The following is a 20,419-nucleotide window of genomic DNA, read 5'->3' as shown; positions in this document are numbered from 1 at the left end:
CAGCAGTACCACTGAAAGCCTATTAAGCCTTCCAGTACCGGAGACCTTCCAAAACGAAGGGCTTCATTAGGCTGAGGTACACATGCTTTAACAAGACCATCGCTCGCCTCCGCTGGCTAATTTTAAGCCTGAATGTGGACATCTGAAATTCGGCAGGTGAGAACGCTTCTGCTGCCGGAAATAACCAAGCAGCATGTAATTGGGTTTGAGAAATCCAGCTTGTTTGGCAACTGCCTGAGCCACGGTGGCTGAAATGAGGTTTCAGACACGCAATTTAACTTGTCATCTTTCACAATTCGCCAAATTCAGCTTTTGTACAAGTGAAACACGGGGGAAAAAAAATACGATTACATAGAGTAATTGAAAGCTTCACACTCTGACAAAATGACAATAGCAGTGGGGGGAAAAAAGCAGGCGTATTAATCATCTGGTACACATTCCGAGTATTAATACGAATTCATTTCTGTATAATTCCGCCATCTCGTCACTGTTACCCGATGAAGTCATGGGTGGTAGGCTGGACTCCCAGCTGCATCATCCTACATTCAAACTACATGCAGCAAAGAGCATTTCACAAAGAACATGAACAAAAACTGCCTGCCTCTCACTGCTCCTATTTTACTGCTCCTTTTCAGGCAATAGTGCGTTAAATGGGTGTCACTTCTGGTTTCTGGTGACGACAGTCACCGCAGCCCTGGTGAGTCTCCATTTGCAGACCTTCGTGAACCCTAAGATTGCAGGTAGCAGATGATGTTTCTTTAAAAAAAAAATTACAAAAACAGGCATACACCCCAATATCAAATAGATTCCACAAGAGTGGATAAAAAGGCAGAGAGTTTCTAATTACGTTACCATTGAACATACAACAAATATTGCACATATCAGCCATCTGGACAAAGGTTGCATAAATGGAGCTGACTTTCAGGTTTTCCTTGAAAACGGCACACTTTGCGATGACCTGTATGCCCTGTAATTCTACTGTGGAGAAATGTGCATGCTTTGCTTAACTAGACAGCTTAAAAATGACTGGAAAACTTCCATTATAACTGTCAAAAGTAGCGCCCCCAAATTAACGGTTTGCTTATTAAAATAAAAACTGAACAACTCCTGCAGGCACCTCTCCAAACCTGAAGCTCCTTTTGATAAGAACGAAAAAAGCACAGCAGAAGTCAATGGAACGAGTCCTCGGCACACTCCTGTAATTAGTCTTCTCTGGCCTAAAATAAAATAAAAGAAAAATTGCCGTCTTTCTCTCTGTGGAGAACGTTCCCTGTAGCAACCGCTCCGACAACGTCCTAGTGCAAGCAGAAAGACCCCGTTCTTACTGTGCAGGTGAGCACCCTGACACTGGCGATTTACTACTGTACTCTTCAAACACAAAATACCCAATTTCTGGGTAGGACAGGATGAGGATGTTGAGTACACCTGGGATGCAAACAGCGTAGGGTGCAAAAAAAACTGCCTGCCCTTCACAGTGACAAGGTCAAAGACCTGGACCATTCACCTTGTGAATCAGACATGAACGTTGCTAATGCATGATAGGCCAAAGCACAAGCAAGCAGCTGTTATTGCAAGAGCTCAGCGACAACAGCCCGTTGCTTTTATTGCGACGCCAGTCCTTGACATGGGACGGTTCATTCTCCGGCCATTTTCTTTCGACGTCAGCTTCCTGCCTCTCAAAGCTCAGACCAAGTTGCCAGTCAATGGAAAGTACTGCAGGTTTCTGTTAATTCCAAGGTAGATGGTTGCCTGGAAACGGGCCCTGAGTTTTGCACATGTAAGAAAGGCGCACTGTACAGCAGTACAAATAACCTTGAACCCTCCACTGACGCTGAGCAGCACAAAGCCTGGTCCCGGGGAACAGAACTATCCCAAACAGAGAAGTGTAATGACTCGATACTGCCTCCACATAGCAGCACACACACTCCGGGGACACGACCGTTTTAATTTGCTTTACAGCTAATTAAGTTGCATTTATTCTTTCTAGGGAGAGGGGGAAAAAGCTGCAGACTCATCCTGCTACTAGAAACTATGTTAAAAATGGCAAGAACTGTTTCCACAGTCACACACATAGTGTGGACTGTAAGAATGGCTGCTTTACTCTTTTAATGCAGTAACCTTTGGCTGGCTGCGTCTGAAGCGAGCAGCTCCATGGTAACGGTAATGAGTCACCGATGCGGGAGAAAGGGCCCGATCTGCCACGGCTTGAGGCCTTATTATTTGACCTTTTCACCACTCGGGGGCCTTCAGACAGGTGTTTGTCCTGCCCTCGATGACAAGAGCAGTCATCAGCCACTTGACACAAGTGGCTGCAAACTCAACCGCTGCTATTAACATTCAGGCGGGGTTCCCCCGTAGCCTCACCTAGTCACTCATAATCACAATGGAGGCAGGGGGTGCGCAGTGGCTACGGCTGCCGCATTTACCTCGAACCACCCACGTTCGAATCCCGCCTCCTGTTCCCGATCAATGTACTTACCCCAAATTTATAGTCAAAATTACTCATCTGTATAAATGGGTAAACCAGCGCAAGTAGCTTAACACTCAGTTGCGCTTCTATGTGCCTTAATGAATGACTGCGATTGGCTGAGACCGTTAATGTAATAGGAAGTATATGGAGTACCTTAAGTAATTTAACATTGTAAGCTGCTTTGGAGAAAAAGTGTCCACTAAAATTAATGCAACAAATTCAAGATTTAATTACAACTCCTCACATGCTGTGGAACTCGGGACAATAGGCAACCAGATGCTGTCGCGCTGCCCTTTTTTGACCGGTCATCCTATTGCGACTGTTGGTAACACTTGCAGTCATTCCTGCCTCTTTACTGACACACTGTACTGGTACAGTCCTCCTTCACACTTATTAGATAATGCTTTACTCCACAGCCACTAGCCTGCAATGATCTACCAATTTATACAGCTAGGTGATTTTTACTGCAGCATTTCAGGGTAAGTACCTTATTCAAGGGTATGAAAGCAGTGGGCAGGGTTTGAACCTGCGACTTTCAAAAGCAACAGCTCTGAGACCCTATCAGCTGCTCTGCCTAAGTCAAAGATGTCAAGTGTGAAGCTGTGCATCCACAGCGTGGGACAGACATCTTCGGTCCTCTTGAGTTTCCCCCGATCCTTCAACAAAAAATTTCACGTGATGCGTCCCTTTCAAATGAAGCGGATCCCATGAGAGAAGTTGCTTTGGTGAAGCAGTTAAAAAGTTTAAAACATTAACTCTGATTAAACTCTTGGATCATTTATTTCAATCAGCATTTATTTCAAGTGCATCAAAAAAAGTAATTGCACTTCCACCGGAAATATTTTGCTAGGATCTAATCAAAATAGCGACAGCCCAGAGTAATGTATTTATTGAGGCTTAGTAATAACCATAATCAAATAAATGGAGGAATCAGGCAATTAAAAATGATGTGGATCGCATCGTGAAGGGACAGTTCAGACGTCAGAATCCAAATCCCATTAGAATGACTGTGAGAAAATGTCACGTAGGAAACCCTGGTGATGAACCAATGTGCGTGTGCAATGCGCTGACCGGGCCAGGCCAGAACAGTGGGAACGAAACTGAACAAAACTCAGAGCCAATGACTGAAATGGGGCGCAGAAAAATGAGACGCAGTTACCCGTTTTGTATATCTACACTATGTTCTCCGGGGACCAAAAGGGATGATGAGTGACCTTGTAAGAAGGAAAACAAAAAAGGCGGTTGGATAAAGAACATGTTGAAGGTTAAAGAAAAACTCCAAATCGAGACAGACAAGTTAAACCCCCCCCCCCCCCAACAAAGCAGGGCCTTTTTTTTTTTAAATTTTTTTTTTGAAGTTTGCCTGCCATCTGAAATGAATAGCTATGCTATCTCAGTTCAACCACCTCAAACTAAGAAGAAAAGAGACCTCACTTGACAAATGCTTTAAACTTTTACGTTAAAGTTGAAAAGCAAGGAAAGAATGATTGGAACAGCTAGCCGGGATTTGAATTTAACTAATTAGTAAAAGGGGTGGGGGGCTGAAGGGAATCAATTTGTCAGCCAAGCATCCGAGGGAAAAATCGGTTCCTGTCAAGGTGGGACAAATGAACGAAAGCCTAATCTGCCAAGTGCATCCGAATTGTCGTTTCCAATGACCCGCCATTAACAGCGGCTGGCATGGCAGTAATACGAACGGAGAGGAAACGCATCCCGAAAAAGATAATTGTTTTCTGGCGACATCCGCAGCGGGTGGGTCCAAGGCGACTGCAGACAATGCTCATGACCGAACTGTGGACAGACGCAAAACTGGAGGGAAGACGAGCGTCAACATGCTACGTGTCAATGGCAAGCAACAGACCCAACTGAACACCATGCACAGACCACCTTGCGCTTCATGGCAAAAAGAAACGAAACTACGGAGAAGCCACAATTTCAACTCACAGTTTTATGGGCGAATTTAGCAGAAATTAAGTGGATGTTTCCAAATGCTCAAAGCAGCAATGCAGCGCCTCCTAAAGCTTGCTACAGGAAGGATGACTCGCAAAGGACAGGAGCAGCTAGTCCCAATCGATGCTCGCTTTCTCCTGCCACATGAGCACCAACGCGAAGACAATAAGCTCGGCAGAAAGATATCGACAGCGAGTCCCAGATGTGGCTACTAGGTCGGAAAATGGGAGTTGCTCAGCTGGGGCGGAGAGAGGTTGTGGCGTTAACAAGCAAACAAGAGGCTGTTTAAAAATGTCACCTCTCTTTCCATCAGAGCACATTTGCAATTGTAATTTATACATGACGGATGAAATGTGACCATTTCAAAAAACCCAAAGGGTTTTAAAAATAATAATCGACCAAGCAAATGATGTTTACTTATTCCTAAGCGATGGTTTCTGAGGGTTATTGCGCCATTACCAAAATGTCTTCCCTCCTGTAATTGAAATAAACGGACATACTTTCACAATACAAATTGTTCCGACAAGGAAACTTCACTGGGCCACTACATTTGTTTCCATCCAATCCAGCGACACACAGGGTCGTCCACACGTGCTTCTGAAGAGGTCTGACCGGTTGAGATGAGTGGAGGGGGGTGGGCGCCCTGTGCTGACTGTGGCAAGGTAACCTTCCCAAAAGCCAAGAAAATAAAGCACGGACAGGTATGTCTTTCCTGACGGGTCATGGGGTGTGCAAACCCCTTGAAAGCCTCCAACCTCTACCGCAAAAATGGAGCTGGCATTAGAGCTACTGGCTGCCCTCGTCAGCCCTGCTGCTACAGGGCTTGTCCCTCACCACCCGTCCTGGACCACTTGTGTCGTAGCCCTGACGGCATGCTGACCAAACACTCCAATGAGGCTACCAGGTCACTACTGCGGGGTAAAAGGGGAGTAAAAATCAGCACCATACACTAGAACACCGAGAGGTTTGCTCCACTCAAAAAAGTCTACAGAACTCCCAAACATGAAACTGTATCTGTACCAGCGGCCCTCTGCTTTTATAACTCACCTACTTTTAATCCCATAAAAAAAAAAAAAAAAAAAAATAAAAAAAAAGAAAAAGCCATTTAATTAATGCTTAGCATTGGAAGAAGTTTTGCCATCACCAAGTGAAAATTGCAATTTTTCACTGCAATTTTAAGCTTTGAAGAATAGCCGCTCACCACGGAGAACTGCGTGATTCTCTCTACACCTTGGAGACCGACAAGCTGACTGGTAAACATATCCCATCGGCCTCTGGATGGCGGCGTCACTTACCGGCTAACAGGAAGGTGATCAGGCACGTCTCTTTGGGCATATAGAGCTTAAGACGGGACCCACTGAAGACGTGCTCGACAACGGCCTCGGAGCGGCCAGCCCGCTGCAGAAATGGCAGGAACTGCTTCGCTTTCTGCGTTTCCTGGAAGACAAAGAGCAGCTAGAACATGAGCGGGACGGTGAGAGGCACGTAAAGCTCCTAAACACATAAGACATCAAAGCTCGCACATCCTGAAATCCTCTCGCCCTGTTACGGCTGAATGCATAGCTGTTGGATGGATTTTGTCAGCAATAAGAAACAACTCGAAGGTAAAACTGTTTAAGGATATTACCATATGTTTCAAAATGTCTCTTTAGATACATAAAACGCCGATTACTTTTTATGTTAATCTACCGAAGCACCTATTTGCAGGGACATTACAAGTCTAGAGCACCCAGTTTCAATATCCATGATTTACATTAATTTTTTTTGTGTGTATATATGTATTTTTTTCATAAAGAAACCTAGAGTTTTACACCTTTTTCCTGATTTTGCTCTAAGCTGTCAAGGTTTCTTGAATGACCAATTAAAAATCACTGTTTCCAAAAAAAAAAAAAAAAAATCACCGTACAAACTGATCACAATGAGATTGGAATTCGAAGCCTTTTTCAAAATGACTGATTTGATGCATGTTCCACAAAGAGAAGACATCATATTATATACATCAGGCCATACTGCCTGAGCAGAGTGTGGGAGAAGGGGAGGAGTGGGGGGGGAAACCAACAACAACCTTTAAAACGTGACACACTGCCCATCTTGCATCACATTTTAAAAATCCATGAGGTGCAGACCAGGCCACAGTGACCTGCCTTCCTAGCACGAAGGGTGAAAGGACGGGGTGTGTTTCGCTGCTCACCTCGAGAACGGCAGGCAGGAGTGTGAACATGATTAGCACGGACCAGCAGGCCTTGCGGGAGCTCTTCGGTCAGGACTGTGTCAATTTCCAGGGGTGCCTGCACCTCCTGCTGCTCATCCGTAAGCGCATCTCGCCCAGCATCCTGCCATCCTCACTCCCATCGCTAACGAAAGCCCAAAAACCACCGCATCCTCTACATAACGTTTCCAAGGGAGGACCTCGGGTACAGACCGTGGTAAACTCATTTCGCAAATGTGCTCTGAGCTGACATGGTGTGTGGAGCCTGAGCTTTCACAGCTGAACTTTATTAAGTAAACACCCGTCTTTCACAGCGGCTCTGCGGACCTTAAGAGGAACGAGACGAGAATAGCAGGAGCTGGGGCTCGATGACGCACACCTTCCGTATGTGCGGATTTGGCACGACATCCCCGTCGCCGTATCATGGAGTCACTCAACGGAGTCATACGCGCACCGGTGCCACACGAAGACCTCACCGTTCCTCTCAACAGACCCGTCCGGGCCCTGGGTTCAGCGATGCGGCAAGAGCAGCTGGTAAGTGTCAGAAGCCGAAGAGCGGCTGTTGCCGTGGACGGACCAGGCTCGCACGCAGCGGCTGTCGGCACACCCGCTAACACACACATATGCGTGTGCACGGCGACAGCGAGGAGGTCACGCTCCGCGCCGCCAGGGACCGAGTCTGGCCAACGGATCGTGCCCGGTGAATCACGCAGGCGAGAATGTTCCTCCGCAACAAACGTGACTCACGAGCTCAAGCCATCAGTGCAGAGATGTGGGAAAAGGGGACCGCTCGCCACCGCAGCCGCTTCTGTTCAGTCCTCAAAAGCAGACAAGGCAATGAGCGAACCCTGGTGGACCCATTCTTTCCATTCACCCTCAAGCACCAGCCACGAACAGCCAGAACCATGTGGTCGGTGGTATAAAACAAAGAGTGCTGCTCAGTAATGAACAAAATCAATTTTCTAATAAGCCACAAACATGAACATCCTATTTGTTTTTTTTTTTAATTACTTTGTGACCAAGATGACTTTTACACAAAGTATCTTACTTTCCTAAAGACCATTATAAATGTATAGCAATGACAGCTGTTGTCTGCACTCAACAAAAGCCCGACATTCATTACTGATCATCAATCTCTACAATGAAATCAACAAACCCAACAGTCTTCCTGCTTTTGGACTGCTGCTGACACAGCCCTGCCACAGAAACAGGAAGGAGGTGTCAGAATGCCAACAGAGGGCCGCAGTGTCGCGTACTGCAGCCATGGAGAGGTGTGCTCCGTCTGAAAGGACCACGTAATGAGAACATTCATGGGATTGTGCTCTCAAATTGCTACCTAAGCACCCAAGGCAAGAGGATTTCTTCAGAGTTCCACCGCCATGCAGTCGGGGGGGGGGGATTTGGGTGACTCAACAGGCCGAGTCTCACTGCACACGATTCCCTGCGAGACGTCTGCGACTTGGCAACGGGGCCCACTCGTAGTCCCGGGGAGGGCGCCGGCTGCGAACAGGTTGAGCGTGGGTGTTTCTGCTATCTCGTCATCCACTGAAATGAACCTTGACAGTTATGTATTTCCTGAAAAGGCCATGTATACTTTGAACAGACAAGCTTATGTCTTTGTACGGGGTGGGTGACACGTGTCCGGGTCACGGCTGAGTTGGGTGAGGTGTCTACCCCACAGATATCAGCCGCAATCTGAGTGGGGCGCTCCCCCTTGCACTTACCCCAGAGATATCGGCCACTCTGTGAATGGGGACCTCCTTTTTACTGTGCAGACCCTTGCCGTTTTTGATGGCCCTACAATTAAAAAAAAAAAAAAAAAAAAAAAAAAAAAAAAAAGATAAACCAGACATCAAAGACAAACCACGACTAAACCTGCAGGGAAAAACCTGGTATACAAGTACAGATCGAGCAATAAAACACAAGTCAAGAAAACTCCACGCACAAAACAAATCTTTCTGGAAAAATCCAACAACTGCAGCACTTTTCCCAGGTGAGGGAGATGAAATTCTGTTCTGTTACTGCCTAAAGAGTAGGCTACTCAAAAGTACCGTATGTACTTAAACATTACCAACACCCTGGAAATATTCCATGTCAACATTTCAGGTTTGACAAGGGAGGAGTTGATCAGGGTCCAAAATACCTTCTGCTAAAGTGCTCACCTGGCTGAACCCACTCCAGCTGGTGCCACTACAGCATGTTTTAAATGGAAATCAGCAACTCACAGTAAAGGTGTTTGATGAACACCACGGTACCTGGAAATACTGCCGCCAGGTCACAAACATGTCACACTGCTGTCATCCTCTACATCCATTCAGACCATACAGTTACGGCATTAATCAATTATAAATTGGTGGCTGACAGAAAATATAGCTTGAGCTGATGGCCAAAGCATGCTGCTGCTATTGTCCCTCTCAAAACACTCCCTCCCATAATCAGTATTGCAGTTATCAACTTTACAATAGTTTACCCATTTACACAGCTAGATCGATTTAGGGTAGGTACCTTAATTGGGGTACTACAGCAAGAGCAGTGATTTGAACCCGGGACCACTGAGTGCGAGGCGGCAGCTCTAACCGCTATGCCACCTGCTGTCGCTGACAGGACTGTTCAATCAAGACAACAAGCAAAGAACAACTTTCCCAAATTCTTCCAACAAAATTCCGAAGTGTCTCAACTTTCCAGTGATGAGATCTGGAATTTTTTAGCATTTTAAAACCAATATTGTAATTTAGTGTTTGCCAACAATTCAGAGCACCCATTTTAAACAGAGCTATCTTCAAACATAATGTACACGCTTATCTGCTAACTCTTGTCTTTATAATAAGTACAGTAAGTCTTCCCACAATCAGCTCCATCCCAGAAGTCAAGCAGGAGATAATAAGCAGTGTTTTACCAGCGACTGCTCTCTCTGCTGCGCAGTATTTAAGCCTCCACACAAGCGTTGCCTGAATCGGGACCCTGCGATAAAGGCAAGAGGAATTTGATTTTGGCATTACCCTCAGCTTTTAATATCTCCCTTTATCACTCCCTTGTTTCTAATTTAATTTCCAGCACCATGTGAAGCCAGGCCTGCGAGATTGCCTTGAACACACAGCCTCTGCCTGACGATGTCAGTGCAGAAATGGGGGGGGGTGGGGGAACACAAACAGGTCTCATCTTGACCTCACCCGACAGGGACGCAAACCACCTCTGCGACGCGGAGCGCCAAGTTCCGCCCCCCGTGGGACTTCACGCAGAGGGGTTTGATCCTCAGCCCATATCGATAGCTGAAGGAAAGGCTCAGCAATTGTCCAGGTTCCCTCATACCTGGCAGAACCCCTCCTTATCCCAAACACCACTGAACCTTAGCCATCGTCGTGGATTCTGGATTCGTTCCCATGGGGTTGGGAGAAGCCCGGCTTGCATTGTTCACACGTCCCCAACCAGAACCCCTGCCTGAGTTCAACCTATTCAAAACCTCTTCCTAATTTACGTACAGCATACATTTACCCTCCATTTAACTAGCTAGAACTGTTGCAAAATGATTGACAATGTTAACCTTTTTAATTACATGTATTCATTTAGCTGATGCTTTTCTCTAAAGCGACTTACAATGTTATGAAACCTACTTACAATGATTTACCCATGTATACAGCTGGGTAATTTCATTGGGTCAATTTAGGGTAAGTGCCTTGATTAACGGTACTAAAGTACAAAGGTGCTCCAATCAGAGCACACAAAGAGCGCATTTAACAGTCAACCTCCTAACAAAGCAGCAAAGTAATGTATTTTAGACGGCTCCTCAGTGACATAAAGAGATTGCACTCCCAAGCTGTCGGGGGGGGATGCATTCAGAACAGAGAGCACTGCAAGGGCCTCGGTGTCGGCTTGCTTACCTGGCCTCGGCGGCGAGCAGCTCGTCATAGTGAGAGGAGCGCTGGTCATCATCCTGCCGATAGCGGATGACCGTTGCCAGACCCTTGCTGACAAGAGCCTCTGCAATGTTGCTGCAAAGGGGTGAGACACAAAAACGAACGTGTGAGTGGGATGCAAGAAAGGCCTCTCCCCAAACACAATAACGCATCTACATGGTGCCATCACCCAGGGGTGCAGTGGGTCCGGAACAGCAGCGTGTCCGCAAGAGATTGGTTTCTGCATGAGCAATTGGTCGACTATAACTGACAAAGCTTCCTGTGTGTGTGTGTGTGTGTGTGTGTGTGTGTGTGAAGGGCTTGTAAAACGTCACATCTGTTCCGCCTTGGGACACATGGAAAACAGGCCAGGACAAAGGGAAACAGCAGGAGGGCCACACGGGTACTCCTTCCTCTCTCACGTACTTCCTCTCGGTGGGACAGATAGGACAAGAGCTGTCTTTGACAGTCATTCACACATGTATACAACAGAGCAATGTAAGAGAAACACACACACACACACACACACACACACACACCGATATTGGACAATTTAGAGCAGCCAAATCCCCTGAAACGTGTCTTTGCACTGTAGCAGGAAACAAATGCAAACATGGGGAGACCTTGACACACACAATCAGATTCAAACCAACTTCCAACTGCATATGTGCCGCTGTATCCCTGTGCAATCTGAGACCCTTTCGATAACGTTATTAATCCACCGGTGGGTCTAGGGTTTGAGTGCTGCTTGGGGTGCCTTGTGACGTACTTGTACTTTTGCTGAGATGTACGTCGCTCTGGACAAGAGAGTCTGCTAAATGAATAAATGTAAATGCACTGGTGTCCTGTCGTGAGTGTGTCCCCTCCCCCTCCAGCCTTGCGCCCTGTGTTGCCGGGTTAGGCTCTGGTTCGCCGCAATCCCGCTTGGGATAAGTGGTTGTAAACATTGTGTCTATTAATCCACCTGTCCATCCATTCATCTGCCTCTCCATCTAACCATTAGCCATCTACTCATCCATCCACTATCCACCTGTTAAGCAACTTACGCATCAACCATCCATCTATTTATGTATCATTCTATTCATCCATGTATCCATCAATTCGTCCATCCACGCATTCAGCATTATCTATTCAATGCATCCATCCATTCAAATCATAACCTCCATCGATCCAGCCATCCATCGTCCATCCAACTATCCTTTCATCTCCCCAACCTTCTCACCTGCCCTACTGGGGCTCTGCCCCGACACATTGCTTCTAGGGAGGCATGCAGGTGGCACATTACTCCTGTCACGTCTGCAGATGTGATCTGTAGTAAACATAATTATGTAAGACTTGGTAATAAGATTGGAGACATAAACAGATCATAGCTGAATGCCCTCCTCCAGTGTGTGAACAGCAGGGTCCTTGTGAGGGCCCAGCATAACCAAGGCCAATCTGTCATTTGTTCTCCCGTAACCGCACCACCCCAGGCATTGTTCCCCCAAATTGAATAATTTTATGTTGGCTTTTTGGTGGGAGGGGGATATTTAACCTGCCAGCGAATGGCACACGTGACAGGGAACGAGAGAGGGGTGAGGGGAGGAGGAGGAGCTGGAGTTACCCAGAACACGGCTCCAGGGCGTGAGCCGTGGCTGCAGTAACAAAGCTGCAACGTGCTCGATACAAGAATAAAATACGGGCATTTATTTCATTTTATTTTATTTAGTCCCGCCCACACTAATCCCACCGGAAACTCTGTCCACAGCGTCAGTATGACTGGACTCCATTGTCATTAATTTACATTTACTCATTTACATGAATTCAAGTAGCTGATGATTTTCTCCATAGTGACTAACAGCCATTTACTCAACTGTGTAGCAGGGTAAGTTTTACTGTATCAGCTGAGGGTGGGTACCTTCATCAAAGGTTAAAACAGTAGGAGCTGCTACACCAGCTACCAGTTACCAACAGGAAAAACACTTAAGTAAATACCTGGCATTTTCAAGAGTTAAATAGTTAATTAAATGAACAGGTAGTATAAAATCTGGAATCTGCCGTCGTTCTTTAGCATTGCAGTCAAAGTACATCTTTTCATTAAAGAAACCGCGCCAGATTGATGGGATCCGTAAAAACTCCATCTTGGCCTACTCATAAAAATTAATGGTGCTCCGCATAATGATGGATTATTGCCAGTATAGCGATTAAGGGTCCCCGTGTTAAAACACCGTCTCAAAATAGAGCTAAACTGTATATTTTCCACGCAATTTCCAAGCCCCGCTCTTTATGCTGGAGTAACTCGAGAGCGAGAAATCCCATTTTCACATCCAACCAACAGCTAAGCCATTAAATGATGGGGAAAATATACATGAGTAGTAGAAAAAATTTTTTTAAAAAAACTACTTTAAAAGCCAAGCTGCTAATTTAGGAACGACAATGTTCCAGAACGCCAAACACAATGCATAAATTGTATTATGCAGTAATTCACCAGGACGGCCTTGCTCCACAGTACTGCCTGCAAGCGTACGGCTGGGTTCGAATTCACGGCCTTTCGGACTCCCTGAGCGCAGTGTGAAATCCCAAGGGCCACCGGGGGGGGCAGGGCAGAGAAACTTACATTCCTCCGATGGTTACGGTAGCACAGGTGCGTTCTGGGAAAGCTGGGATGGAGCCAGGGCCGATGTCTGTACCGGACGTGGCGGCTCGGATGTAGTCTACCGTGACATTGACCTGAAAAGAGACAGGAAAGAGCGACTTTCTCCAAGATCACTCTTTTTACAGATTCATAGGTCTGATGTGGCTTTACCATGGGAAAACAGAGGAAAGGGGCCCAACTTCCAAACAGCAGTGATGTACAGAAACACATTTATCCTTACGCCACAGGACAAGAGAGAACAAACAAAAGAACGATGCCCACAATCCGTGGTCTCCAGCATGTACCGTTTGTCGTCCTCCTTGCTTAGCAAAGAAATAATGAAACTCACGCTGAGAATATTTCTGAAAGCCTGAGGCAAAATGGATGTTGTCCACATCGAGAAGGGGGGAGAATGAGTGAAATCAAAGTCAAGAGATGGGATTTTAGAAAGAGTTCACATCAACCCTTTTTATAAGAAAGGTTACTGAAATAATTTGTGGCAAAACGTGGTATTTGGAAAGCACGTAGTGTTAGGCGTAACGCTTTCATCTTGCATAAACAAGCGGGAGGGGTGGGGAAAAAAAACTTTGGTTGGAGAACAACAAATGTGTACAGAAATAAGTGAAAATTACTTGCTTCAATAACTGTGGCATTAAAATGAATAACATTTTCCTGTCACAAAAAAATGGTAATGCCATGAAATTTCCCGCACAAGTCAGATAAGTTAAAGAACAAATAAGCGCTTTGCAGTATAGGTAAGCGGCAGGAAGGCAGTGACATCTTCCCAGTTATTTGTGGGGGTGTAAGGACTCAAGTGGCTTATTTTAAAAAGCAGCGTGACTGCAATCACAAATTCCGCCGGCGTCATTTCGTTCGGTCTTCGGACTTTAAAACTAAACTCCGCTCACCTCACTTTATACAGAGAGCAGACTGAAAAATGGGATTCGTGGTCAATCGAGAACACGGTTCGCAGCCATTTCCGAAAACGGCCCCACTTGAAGCCGTTTGCGCCACGCTAATCCCGTCTCTACGTGAGCTTTTATCTACGGGCGAGTTTTTAAGGTCACCGGCAGTCAGGGTGAATCATATCAGCACCGACCGCAGAGCTTCCTGAGAGAAGCCGTGTCCACAAGCAAAATGCCACAACGCAGAGACCGTGACTTTGGCGAAGTGAACACGCTGAGTGCAGTGCTACCCTGCCCTCACAACTGAACGTTGTTAGCACAGGGCAAACCTGTGCCTTCGCAAGCCCTTTCTAAACGCAAGGCCTTCACGCTGCTGATCAAAGCACCGCTCCTCCTGCTGCAAACTTCTAGGCCTGACACGTTAAATTAAAACAAAATAAAATAATCCATCTATCTGCAATTTCTGTCAAGATAAGCAAAGTTTTTGTGCATCCATCCATCCTCAATAGCTGCTTGTCCAATGCAGAGTCAATCTGGGAAGCACAGTATCTGAGGCTTGGCGCGCGCGCACACACACGCACACACACACACACACACACACACGCACACACACACACGTACGTACGTACATACTTGTAAATCACAATGGCAATTTAGAGTCACCTGTTCACCAGAAACATCTTTGGACCATGTGAGGGAAATGATGCACCTGGAGGAAACACCCACAAAGAGTGAGAACATGTAAACCGTAACAAACACCTCCTCAAGTCTAAAACGACGTGTAGCTGAAGCGCTACCATGACCCTACAAAAGGATCTGTGTGATTAAACACAGCATTGCAGGTGAAACTCAGGGTTTTTCCCCATCTAACATGACAGTGAACATGGGGCTACATGCCAATGAACCGACTGTCTCATGTGACACAGGAAAGGGAAACGAATCGGGGCAGTCACTCAGTGAATGTCACACCTCCGTAATAACCGAGTCAACGGCGAAGTTACGCAGAGACATTCAGAGAGCCACGAGAACCGATAATGGTGCCCAGTAGGGAACAGTTAATCAGCCTTTCCGCATGTGCCACTCTGCACATTCGTCAACGAGACGAGGTGCTCACAGAGGAACGTGTCCTTTCACGACGACAAAGACGCTGAATGCCAAAGCCAAAAAGTACAGATGATGAGAAAATGCAGCAACAGCAGGCAGTGGTTTGAAGGCCTAGCCAACGGCGCTCTGGGCACAGCCCCAGGACACCCGTGCTGCTCTTCCCACAAGCAGTCTGCCGAGACCTCTTCCACTGCAACGCAATGGGCTTCGAGTGCAGACGGCGCTCTGGAGCCGCACGCGGGACTCGAATGTGTAACCTCCCCCCTTTGGACTCACTAACCCGGCGACGGAAGGATGAACCTGAGGGTCCGGCAAGCAGAAGGTCACCTAATTTGACCGGAGAAAAAGGACGACCTGTCAAGAGATGCACGCGTTGTTAGCTTGGAGAGAAGGCCATCTGGGAGAGAAAAACCAGCCCTGAGAACGTCAGCCGTGGCCCGTTTCTGTGTGGGAGACCAGATAATGACTTTCACGGTCGGCTGGAGTCCATTCGGCACAACGCTCACGGCTCAACTGTACCTAACAATGTGGGCAATGTGACCAATTTAGGCTCCTGCGACAAAGGCGCCAACATTTCAGCACTTCGAAACTTGGATCAAAAGCAAAGGAGTCTCAAAATCACAGCGATTGTAGTGGATTCGCCTCTGCTAACTAATTCCAGCCCCTAAACGGGTCATGAGTCAGGACCCACCAAATATAGATGTCATACTTCATTACGTGCCACAGTTATTACAATCCGAAATACTTCAGTGCCTTTTCAGGATTGGGAGCTTGTTCCTTAATGGCAAGCAGAAGAAATCAATGTCTGAGCATGTTTTTGTTCTCTAATATAATCATTATGTGTTTCGCTGAAAGAGATGTGTGACTTCAGGAAAATTATTGGAGAAATGAGGGCATACATTTTCAATATTTGCAAAAATAAAAATTAAAAGCACAGAGCATACCAATTCCTCAAGTTGCAGGGTTAAATAGTTCTGCAAATTGACCTTAACCATTATAAAACATAAAAAGAAACATTGACTAAAATTAATCAAAACACAAAATTAAGGCATTTTCCTGTAGGACATCAGCATTTATCTGACATTTTGCCAAAGCAACTTACAATGTTAAGCAGTTTTTTACCCATTTATACAGCTGTGTAAATTTACTGGAGTAATTATAGGATAAGTACACCTTGATCAAGGGTACTGCAGCTGGAGGTGAGAATCCAACCAGCAACCCTTGGGTCAAAAGGCAGCAGCTCTTTTCCACATACTCTACCAGCTGTACCATATAAAACCAACACATTTACATGTAGTCATTTAGCAGATGCTTTTCTCCAAAGTGACGTACATCTCATAGAAAATACAATGGGTGCATGACAAAAATTTCTAGTCTTTTAAAGTTTTATTTTCATTTTTTAATGATCATTAACTACCTTTCCAATGCATTATTTTCACCTCTGATTTTTAATGTTAAAAGTTAAAATATGTTTACATTTTGAATGCCAGCTGAAAACACTTTGGTATCTTTCCTCTGAACTGCACTGGTTCTCATACAGAAGATGCACGTTACTCTTTCTGAATTAAGAACACATCGCCACTGAAAGGCTCCTTTCCTGCAGCTCTCTTTTACTCACTTTAAACAGTTTTTGAACTCGGGGTGCACTGTTACTGCAGCCATCCAAGGGACTGTAGTGCTCGTGAAGTGAACAACAGAAGTGCAAAAATGCACGAGAGGAAACTCGTGGAAACACTAAGAATGTCTTATCTGTTTTTAATGACAGCTCTGTTTTTACTGACATGTCTTTATACCAGTTTGAACAACTGCCTAACATCTGTGCAGCAACTGTGCTGTCCGAGTGACTTTTCTCTAAAAAATATTTCTTGAAATGCCATGTGAATTTTTCTTCTATGAAAAATTTTTGTCTTTGCTTTCTACATTTCCTTTCCTCGCTAAATCCTTGTGTACCAGTGTACAAGGCAGCCTCAACTCCTCAGTTGTTCCTCCAAAAAACCTACCACAAGCTGAAATTACTTCATTTAGCTGATGCTTTTCTCCAAAGCAAGTTAGTGTTAAGCTACTTGCAATCATTTACCCTTTTATACAGCTGGGTAATTTTTTGCTGGAGCAAGGGTTTTACAGCTGGAGGTGAGACTCAAACCTGCGATCTTTGGGTCCAAAGGCAGCAGCTCTACCCATTACGTAAAATCAAAGAAAAAAAATTGCACTACACCGAATCACAAGGCCGTTGTATGATAAAGGCTACACGTTTCCCTAAGCCGTTCTAGCAGTTTCTCACCGCATGGTACCCTGTTGTACTGTCTGTGGGCTGAGTGCATTTAACGAAAATGTCAAGATGTGTGTTTTCCAAGCGAGACAGAGGTTTTACAAGATAACCTGGTTTTCACTTTGGTGAGTGAAATTGCAAAACCACACAGGACCATATGGAATGGTCATGACAACAGGGTCCTTTCATTTGTCCACTGAAAATCCACACAGGGGACCCATGCAGCTGTGTATGACGGACGTGGCCATAAACACACATTTGCAACACAGAATTAGAAAACCATGCTCAATTCCAACGGCTGAATTCATGTATTTCCACCAAACTATTGAAGGATGCAGTTTTTTTTTGGTACATGTGTACTTAAGTAATTAATTGTATGACCTAAATTTATGATATATCGACATGGCCAATCGGTACCAATAAGTTTCAGTCTAGATGCTCAATGTAGTTTTTTTTTTTTTTTTTTTTCGTGCTTTGGAGAAGGCCACTGCTGCCCAATCACGCAAGCTAAATTAACTTTTAAGATTCTTTACTGAGGTTGGCAGTAAACTGACTCCACAAATCCAGTACTGAGAATACCTCCATTCTTGGGTCTCAGTTCCATTTCACACAAAGAAAGGCACACACTGAGCAAAGCAGTTTCCAGAGGGAGCAGAGTGTTTAATAACATGGGCCTAAAAACCTCAAGGGTGCTACTTTAGGTCCCAGGAGGGGCCTTGATGTATGTGGAACTATCCACTTACTTTAATGGGTAAAAGATGTATTTCACTTTGGATAAGAATAACCCAGTAACAAAATGACTTGTTTAATCCAGGCATAAATTAAGCAGCATTTTCTATTAATTTGTGTCTCCAAATTTCATATCACTGTTGTGTTACACTACTAGTAAACCTCACCATCATTTAAGTAGTGTGTATATCCAGGAAAAAGGTGACATGTCCTTCTGCAGGAAGCCACATTGTGTACAGAAGCCACACTTTATAGCACTGGGGCCTTTTCTGTGTGATGTACCAGTGTAAAAATTCCTCCGTATAAACTCAGTTTTCTTAGAAGACATTGCTTTAAACTCCACTGGACTTTGGGGAACAGAGTCCTGCAGCACCAATGAACCTACCATCATAAAGAGTCCCCCCTCAACTCAAACCCCACAAAGGTCGTAATTTCCTAAAATAACCTAACTGAAGCGTCCAAGTACCAATTCTATATCAGGGTACTAAAACACATTAAACTTGTACTTTGGCAAGATGAATAAGCCAAAATTAGATGCACCGGCCTTCACATCAAGTTAAAAATAGACTCTTCAAAGTCTGACTCAGTATGTACTGTCATGCAACGAATATCCGATGAAACAGTAACACAACAAGTACAAAGGGGTTCTAGCCAATGTCCACACTAGAGAAGGGCACTGGGGGCTTTTTTTCCTGGTTTTGGGTCTGTGGCAACAATCAGCAGGGCTCACTGACGAAGAACTGTTAGGTAGGAGAGAAGATTCACAACAATGTCTGGTCATCACTGGTAGTGCAAGCACTGTCTCTGATGACTGAAAAACTGCTCATTACAAACCATAGTTCCATAAGATCCACGGAACAGCCCTGGTGTGAAGAAGAAAAACTGCACTAATCTAAATAATAAACATAACCATGGGGCCTGGTGTATTTGTGTGTATCCATCCATTATGAGTAACCATCCAATGCAGGGTCACTGCAGTCTGAAGTCTATTCAAGAATGACAGGGCATGAGACAAGGTACAGCCAGGACAGGACACCAGTCGTTCGCAAGGTGAACACACATGCACGCACATACAAAGCATCATGTAGACATCACCTGAGCTACTGCAAATCACAGGGTCTCCTGTCTATGCAGCTCAAAGGGCTGTTGTTCTGAAGGCACAATGGTTAAAAGTCACTGTTGTACAGTTAATTCCATACTGAACACACCCTACATAATTTGGCTGTGCCATTATCAAAAAGGATATTTTACCAATACATTTTTCATTTTGACAGATGGGTGACACTAAAAAAAATTGTAAATGGAAAAATGAAGGAAGGCAAAAATAGACTGGAAGAATGTGACAAACAAGGCTAACATACACCACGCATCGTTTCAACTGTATTTGGCACCAGCAGGGAACATTTGTATTAAGTGAACAAATTGTTTTTGGATTAAATCCCCATTTATAGCTTGCCTCTCAGTGGGCTTTCTGATCAGTGTTAATTCAGAACACTGTATTGGATGTAAGAAAAGGTAAGAACACACCAATGTGTCTCCGCCCCAGCTCGTGCGTTTCTACGGACGGTTCAGCCGTCACCAGTGTCCCTCTCCGTACCTTCTTGCCGATGAGCTTCTTCCGCAGGAACTCCCTGGCCTCAAACATGTAAGGGATGTCGTAGAGTGGACGGAAGCGCTTGTCTTTGTCCTTGTTCTTCTCCTGCATGGGAGAGAGGGCAGAAAACATGAGCTGAGGCTGTACAGCGGTCACTCGTGTCACGAAAAACGTTCCTTCGCTGCCCTACTGTAAAACGAGACATTTTATGTGCCATTAAGGCAACTGTGCCGCACACCACCCTCCTCGGCGCGCCTGACCTCCATCATCACTGGAAATGAGTCACCATTCTCCCTGCTCATCATAAATTATGGGCGTCACGGTATTTAAATGTTCGCATCACCATTTACTGTAACCAGTAGGTTTACTGCCGCTACTTACAGTAACCAGTGGTTATTCATTGTGTATTTTGCCAAATGTTTCTGTACACCAAAACATTGAGATTTTTCAATCTGTGTGTCTACTGGCAGAATTAGAGACAAGCCCGGTGTGCGTCGGCGAGAGAAAACAACATGGAAGCTGGGAAAAACTAAAACAGCCAAAAGGAATGGAGTCTTCAACCAAATGTTGAATGACTGCTTCATTTATTCATTATGAATAATCGCTTGCCCAATGAAGGCTTGTGATGGGGCAGAGTCTAGCCCCAGTCTAGCAAATAGCGTGACAGGGTATACTCTGGATG

General features: G+C 45.3%; 1 protein-coding gene across 1 annotated transcript in view; it reads right to left on the bottom strand.

The window, feature by feature from the left end:
- snd1 (staphylococcal nuclease and tudor domain containing 1) overlaps positions 1 to 20,419 on the bottom strand; it is a 172,342-nt gene that overhangs the window by 118,629 nt on the left and 33,294 nt on the right. Inside the window, exons 11-15 of the mRNA XM_029248955.1 lie at positions 19,741 to 19,842; positions 13,119 to 13,231; positions 10,508 to 10,618; positions 8,354 to 8,426; positions 5,716 to 5,857 (exon numbers count right to left, since the gene is read on the bottom strand). Of these exons, the coding sequence (XP_029104788.1) occupies positions 5,716 to 5,857; positions 8,354 to 8,426; positions 10,508 to 10,618; positions 13,119 to 13,231; positions 19,741 to 19,842 (541 nt within the window). The remainder of the gene's footprint in view (positions 1 to 5,715; positions 5,858 to 8,353; positions 8,427 to 10,507; positions 10,619 to 13,118; positions 13,232 to 19,740; positions 19,843 to 20,419) is intronic.

The sequence above is a fragment of the Scleropages formosus genome, chromosome 24, assembly GCF_900964775.1.
Source record: "Scleropages formosus chromosome 24, fSclFor1.1, whole genome shotgun sequence".
In the NCBI taxonomy this organism is placed as follows: domain Eukaryota; kingdom Metazoa; phylum Chordata; class Actinopteri; order Osteoglossiformes; family Osteoglossidae; genus Scleropages; species Scleropages formosus.
The sequence above is the reverse complement of the archived record's forward strand: the minus strand, read 5'-3'. Positions and strand labels throughout refer to the sequence as shown.